At 39.6% G+C, this 7,467-nt stretch overlaps 1 protein-coding gene across 1 annotated transcript; it reads right to left on the bottom strand.

Annotated features, from left to right (window-relative positions):
* Positions 1-301: 301 nt before the first annotated feature.
* On the bottom strand, positions 302-6,893 carry RFC2 (replication factor C (activator 1) 2, 40kDa). The gene is made up of 10 exons (XM_009580216.1): positions 6,822-6,893; positions 6,120-6,161; positions 5,599-5,705; positions 4,340-4,441; positions 3,625-3,725; positions 2,757-2,914; positions 2,322-2,387; positions 1,748-1,828; positions 1,294-1,407; positions 302-615 (listed from the first exon to the last, which is right to left on the bottom strand). Exons 1-10 carry the CDS (start codon positions 6,870-6,872, stop codon positions 505-507), a joined length of 933 nt encoding a protein of 310 aa, XP_009578511.1. The 5' UTR covers positions 6,873-6,893; the 3' UTR covers positions 302-504.
* Between the last annotated feature and the right edge of the window lie 574 nt (positions 6,894-7,467).

Genomic DNA, 7,467 nt, shown 5'->3' with positions numbered 1-7,467 from the left:
TATCTTCCTTACCTACAGCACATCAACAGCACCCAGGAGTAGCACCTGCTCAACATGCCTCAGTTGTAACTTCATTAAACGCCTTATTTTGTGCAAAAGTTTTTCCTTCTTGGTCTCGGTGAGACCACCACTCCTGACCAGGCTAATCACTAACAATGGGATTCAATTTTTGTTTCTCCTGCTCTCAGGTCTAGGTACCACCGACATAAGTGGTTTTGTTGAGCGCACTAGACAGACCTTATTGCTCTGGACTGTCACACTCCTCTCTTCTACCTTGGTTATAAAAGATAGGAGTTCTTGGGTCAAAGTAAATTTTAAAGCTTTATTGGTCTAAATAAAAAAGTACAAAACATTTTTACAATAGAACCTGGTTCTTTTTCTGCGATTTAGCAAAACCAAGGGAACAGGCTCTTCGCATGCAGAATTCAGGACACGCACGGAGCTGCTGACCTTGCACACCAGGCTTTCACCTTCCAGAACACAGGCTTCAGCTCAGTGAAATATCTAACTTGCTGCAGGGGCTGCGGTCTTCTGACACAGCCTGGCCAGCAGTCCAGCCATTTGTAAAAGTGAGTTCACACCTTCTGCTATCTTCATATGAGTGTACCCGATTTCCTAGTGATAAAGACATTGTAAAATTGTCTGTTTTCTTCCCCAGTCTACGTATAGTATGACTAATGACTAAATAGAACATCTCCCTTACTGCTAAGAGACTAACTTTGAGTCACTCGAACTTCAGAGAAGTGTACCTTCTCATGTAAACCAACTAGAATGCCTTTTTTTTTTTTCTAAATCAAAGCCTGTATTTCCCCACTTCCTTTCTAAGAAGCAAGGTGCATACATTTGAGGACAGGTTTTAAATATGAAGAGTGATTCCATCATACCAGTTTACCATTTGTCAACTGGCTGTTAATATAATTTAATATTTTACTATCTATTGGACTAGAATCGAGTATGTGCTCGAAGAAAGTTCTCAAGGAGTTATTTGAGACTTTGATGTAAATAATAAATTCAGCCAGCATTACATTTGTTATTAATTCTAGTTGATCACTAAGGTGACTTTTGGCACTTCTACAGGTGGTTAGACTTTAAACTTCAAGTGACCATTCTTACTGACAAACTGATGATGCAGGGTAGGAAAGAAAGCAGTAATAAGAAGTAAGAAATACTTTTTTCACACTAATATATAGCAAATCTCAAAGAGAAAACCCTGAGGCTGCCCCTGTATTAGGGATCACATCCTCTTTTTAGAAAGGCCCAAAAGACCCCACCAGGAATGAGGTTAGTACTAACCTTGATAAATTCCAGTTTCAGATATTCTGGCATTTGAAAGGTTTTACACACACGAAAGATGTTGCCAATCACATCTTCTGGAGAGTATCCAAGTCGCCACAGGTGGGCAAGAATCTGGGCAGGCAAGAATAATCCCTCATTTATCTGCACAACTTACCAGGTGAGTCAAGTATATTCACTTCTGGAACAGCTGTATATAACTACTGGAACTGCATGTACTATGTATCAAATGATTTAACCTCAACTGTTTAGCAAGTAATTTCAATACAGTTTGGTTTTAAGCTTGTTGGCTTATTCATCTGAACCTGCGTAAAAAGGATATAATTCATCAACTCATCTGCATGGTATTGCCCTGATCTTAAAAAACAACACCCACTGTGAATTCTTCAAAACAAACAAGAATTGCGTAGGGAAAAAGTGTCTGTCTACACAGACACAACACATGAAAACCAACCTTGTATGCTTCATCAATATTTGCATTTATGCAGTGTTGTATCATTTCTTTCACAAGCAGAGGGTGAGGCTCGTCACATACCTATATCAAAGAGAAATATTACACTTCAAAATATTAGAAGACTCTGCATTAAACCCCTGGTATTTTCACCAACCTTCTATACTGCTGAAGTACTGAATCAGATACATTCTACAATACAGATTAAATTTTAAGTAATACGACTTTTCTGGTAACACAGCTATCCTGCCATGGCAGACTCAATAGCACGAAATGAGAACACCCAAGTAACAGATTCAAAAGTTATCACTGTGAAATTTCCCAGCAGTTAAGTGCTTCGTGTGCTTTGAGAGAGCTGGAAAGCCACAAAGTCTCAGACGTGCCATCAGGGACTGCTAGCGCTCTCTCCCTTTTCAAAAGGCACATGCACTTTTTTACGGCCTAATGCTGTAATTGCTACCTACATAGTGCTGTCTGCAAACTGGCAAAGCACTTTCAAGGCTTATGTATCTGACAGAATTTCTCACACAGCTGTAGTGCTAAACTTCTAGCATCACTGTTTTACGCTATTACTAACCTTAAAGACATTTTCACTGTTTATAAAGCCAAATCCAGAATATGTGGACTGTAAGTTGTTTAATGCCTGTGAAAGAAAAAATAAGACTTCATTTATTTTCTGAAGTGCTCTACTTCTCACTCCCCTCCTCAGGATGAAAAACACTTTTCAGAAAATGATGCCAAATAAGTAGTTTTCAGTTAAGCAACAGAGTAGACCACAAATGTATGCAAACTTTGTTTCCTCCCACAAACTTGGTATCCAGTTCCCACCAATTCATTTTTAAGGAGCAGAGCCACTTTAAAACCTCACAAAACCAAATAGTTTAGTTACTCTTGTGCCACAGGTCACATCCCCTTTGCTTTACCTCTCCAAAGGTAAATACTTGAGCGCCACAACTCAAAGATTTTTTTGCTTTAAACAGAAGCCTTTGTTTCATCGCCTTTCTTATTTTACCTGTCTCATATCTCCTTGGGCTGTGAAGATAATGGCTTCTAGTCCATCATCTGTATATGGTACATCCTCTTTCTCAACAATTTTCAGTAGCCTTGCAAGGATTTGTGAATCTGTCAGCTTGGTGTAACGCAGCACTGCACACCGGGATTGAATAGGTTCTGAGGACAGAGATTTGTAATTAGCCGTTCCCTCTTTCGTCAAAAAAAAAAAACAACCTTTTTTTTTTTCATCTTGGAAGAAGCTATCTCAGTTTCCAACTCTTCATGTGTCTTCTTTTAAAGAAAAAGAACATGTCAGCTCCAAACAGAATATAGCACCTCCTTAAGCATATACAATTGTTATAGTCCTTCACTTGAGCGCAAATGTGCTACTTGAGTTTTCCCAGATACGTGCAAATACATATGAAGCTCAGTTTCTTCTGTTCTCCTGGTTTTCTGAATAGATGTTTATCATGCAATTTTAACGGCGAAACAAGAAAAATCTAAAGGTCTACAATGTGTTAGCCTATAGGCAAACTTAAACATTATGTTTCAGAAAGGACAACAAAAGGGGTTCAATACCCAGTAGACAATACATCAAACAGCTTAAACTGTAGCAGAATTGGATGGAGATTAAGCCCAAAGTATGAGAATCTGCTTCTGCAGTCATGCATAGCACTATCCATCAAAAACAGCTGTTCAGAGGGTTCACCGGCTACACAAATATACTCTTCTTTTATTAGCTGGATGTACAGGTGGCTTGATTTTTCAGAAGTACCACGGTTTCTTGCAATGAGCAGGTCCAAGGTATTTCTGAAAACTGCCTTGGAAGTTAGCCAAGAGTATGGAGAACATATGACAAAAACTCCCAGGGACTAGCAGCACTTTACCTATGATTTTGTCAGAGGCATTGCACGCAAGTGCGAAGCGCGTTGTTTTGGAATAAATTTCCATTGTTCTTCTCAATGCTTGCTGTGCTCCATCTGTCATGCTGGAGGAGAAAAGAGTTAGGACAGATTTTGCCCTTCACTGACTTATAGGTGCAGCCTAATAACTATTTTTATACAAGCTTCAGAGTTTACTGATATTAAACAGTGCTTTGTAAATTACTTGATATTCTGGCTTGACAAACTAAGCAGCTTTTTCTAGTCATGTGAACAAATCACCCCGCAATGCAAGTAGTCACCGAGACCTCCATAAAACTAACACACAAAAATAAATCATTAATACTCTGAAGAATACTGCTAAGACTACTACTACTTATATGCAGATGGAGGAGAATGTCCTGTTTTCATCCACTGAAATTGTCGATGTAAGCCAGACTCTTTTCCAAGGGAAAGCGCCAGTAAACTGGAAGATGCTATTTCATATCCAGCTAAATCACAAAGTGTTTCACCCCAGTATTCAGTATGTCCTTTGAAGCAATGATCTCTGCTTGATATGAGTAATCTCATAAGAACACTGTTCAATGCATATTTATTTCCTAACAAATTATTTTTGATAGCCTGGTAGAACATCTAAGACTGTCCAAGACAGCAACTCCACAGACAGGATAGATGCAACACATTTCACATAGTAGCTGAGGTGAAGAAAGAAACAACATACCTGTCTGCTTCATCAAGGATGATTATTTTATGCCGACCTTTTGGAAGTGTGACCTTTTGCTGGGCAAACATTTTGATTTTGTTTCTCACAACATCAATGCCTCTGGAACAATAATTCAAGTGATTCATCATCAGCTGGGTGAAATTACATAATAGATTTTATTCAGCAGCCACAGTGGCTGAAGCGCTCCTGAGCTCCCTATTCTCCCACTGTTTGTTCTTACCCCTTCAGCTGTGCCAGTATAATTGTTGTGAAACCATGTTGTGAGCCAGACTGCCTAACTGATTCAGATTTAAACACCAATAATCCTAATTTCTGGAGGAAATAATTTGAAAAAATAATTTAACAGTATCAGTAAATATATATCAGTAACCTCACAGTACTGCCACAAAATTACTTATGTTTGGCAAAAAGTAGAGGTAATAAATGAACAAAGGCAGAAGTATTTAACACTGCTTTGCTACTTTGCCAGTACTTCACACAGCTACATCCACAGACCCAGCTATAACTCAGAAGAGTTTAAGAAAAACAGCTGGACAGACTGCATCATTTTAGCACAACACAGGTGCTTTCCTAGACAGAGTCCCAACAAAGACTTACTTTTAAAAATAAAGGATTTTACTTTTTTGTTCTGTTTAGAAAATGAATGTTGTGATTCTATAGCTCTTCTGTAATTGATTTTAACAAAGGCAGGTAAAATGTATTGTACTCATCAACAACCCTCTAGGAAATGTCCTCAGAATACTTCAGGATGGGTCTGCTACAGAACTTAGTGCCTGATCCCTGGGGTAGAGTCAGTGTCCTCTATATACCTAACACCCTTATCCTACATTTTGATCCCCAACTGCCCTTATAGCCCTAATTTCTACCACTTCACTTTTTTTCCTAAGCACTGAAGAGTTTCATTACAAACAACTTGTTCACTTTTCATTCTTAGGAGGATCTTCATGAATGCTGGAAGCTTAACAATTTAAAGTAAATTCAAGAAAACAGTACCGTTATGGATTCTGCACTCCATCTATTTCTATTTTTGTGCATGAAAAGTATCTATCAAGTTTATAAAATACCAAGTAATAATATTTATGTTGATAGTTGGACACCAAAGATTCCCTAACTTTTAGGTGGAAAAACGGCATTAAAATAAGTACTAGAGGCCTTAATATAGCATTAAGCCTACCAAGCCAGCCTGAGTTGAACTAAAAATAAAAATGGATACTTGCTTCTTCATTAAAAGTATAATAAGGTTTATTCATTCTCACCTGTCATTTGAGGCATTCAGCTCCAAAACAGCATCCTTTAATGCAGGACCAAGCAGAGCACGAGCCAAGCAGAGGATACTGGTGGTCTTACCTGTTCCTGGGGGACCCTAGAAATGCAACAATGCAGCAATTGCTGGTAAGTTTAATGTCATTTTCGAAGCTGTACTCTCTACAAAACTCCTCAGTCATGAAAAACAGCTGCAAGAGAGGAACTGCAGAGAGAACATCAGACGAGAGGCTGCCTGAGTTCAGGATCCTGCCTCCAACAGAGGAGAGCAACACTGCAGGGAGAAGCTCAAGACATGCTTCAATAGGCACTTGAGGGCCAAGTTAGTTTTTAACAGAAGGTTGTTCACCACCTGTGTATTCTGCCAAGAACACTGCTCCGTCACCATACAATCAACATCTCTCTTACCAATACATTCAGGCACAATGCAAATCTATACTGGGAGGCGATTGTGGCTAGATTTCAGAAGCCAGGACCAACACAGTGAAATACAGTACAACACAGCAATACTTACAGCAATTATAATATTTGGTACGTTCCCCTCTTTTGCAAAGACCTAAGAAATAACAATAATAAAAAAATATATAAGAAAATAGTGGGAACAAATAGTTTCCAATTCTATTCTATTTTAAGCATGAGAAACAGAGCTAACCCATTCTTTTCTTCCCTCCTGCTTTCATTTTTTTGGATCTTGCTGCTTTTGTATTTTTTTTAATTGAACCATTATTAGTCAGTCCCTAGAATAGTATGGAAAAACTTAAAAGCACTTAATCCCACAGGTCTTTAGTACTCCTGCCATTCCTTTGCACCTGTTATATGTTTGCTAGTATAAGCTTTCTGCTAACAAATAATGTGTTTACAAACTAATTTGTCAAGGAAAATATTTTTCTTCCAGAAAAACATTATATTTACGTTTCTTTCTGTTGTTATATAAATTATATTTATTCATTGAAACAATACTATTGTAACAGCTACAAGTTTTCTAAGTTGTATCAAAGCAGGACCAATTTAAACAATATCCCAATTCACGAAGGCGTATTTCCTTAGAACACCACTCAAACATGTCCTAAAACGTGTCATTTCTTAAGTAAATCAGAAAGGTTTTTTCTACATACTGATGTATGAATGTAAAAATACAAAATTGCTTTTATTGGTCTGTGGATCTATGCAGAATTAGGTTTTTTGAGTCAACCTGTAAAAAGGGACAGCTACACACCTCCAACCTGCTCACAGTGTCTTCATTTCCAACTATTTTGCATAATTTCATGGGTCTGTATTTTTCCACCCTGTAAAAGCAAAACCCCACACACTTCAGCACGTCTAATACAACTTTACTAGTGCTTTACACTGACCGAAAAGGAGGATTACATTAAGAGAACATGGGACAAAGATGACTTGATGTGTCTTTCGGGCAAACACTGCAGGGTCCCCCCCGAACGGCCAAGCGCAGCGTTCCACACCAGCAATTCCTTAATGGTTGTTTTACTTCGATCAGCACAAAAAAGGAAAAGGAAGAAAAACATGCTCAACTGGGACAGGAGTTTGGTGCCTCAGTCTGGTATCAGGGCTAAGAGGAGACACCGCCCTGTGTGCTCTCTTACTGTTAACACAAGGCAAGGCTGACTTCGGACGCGATAGGGACTTCTTGCTTTCCACCCTAGGCTGCCCCGTGCCCTCTCCCCACTCCCACTTGACAGGCCCCAGCCCTGCCTGGGCAGGTTACAGGGTGCAGGCAGAGCCCTCACCGCTGCCAGGACCCCCCCACGTCCGAGTCAGACCCAGCTCCTGCAGCTCGGCGGGCACGGGGGGAAGGCCCTAGGCGCCCGGGCCTGCCCGGGCTGGGGCCGGCCTACACGGTCCCC

This window comes from Fulmarus glacialis, unplaced genomic scaffold (genome assembly GCF_000690835.1).
Source record: "Fulmarus glacialis isolate BGI_N327 unplaced genomic scaffold, ASM69083v1 scaffold17986, whole genome shotgun sequence".
Taxonomy (NCBI): Eukaryota; Metazoa; Chordata; class Aves; order Procellariiformes; family Procellariidae; genus Fulmarus; species Fulmarus glacialis.
Note: the sequence above shows the minus strand (reverse complement) of the source record. Positions and strands in the feature narration are given on the sequence as shown.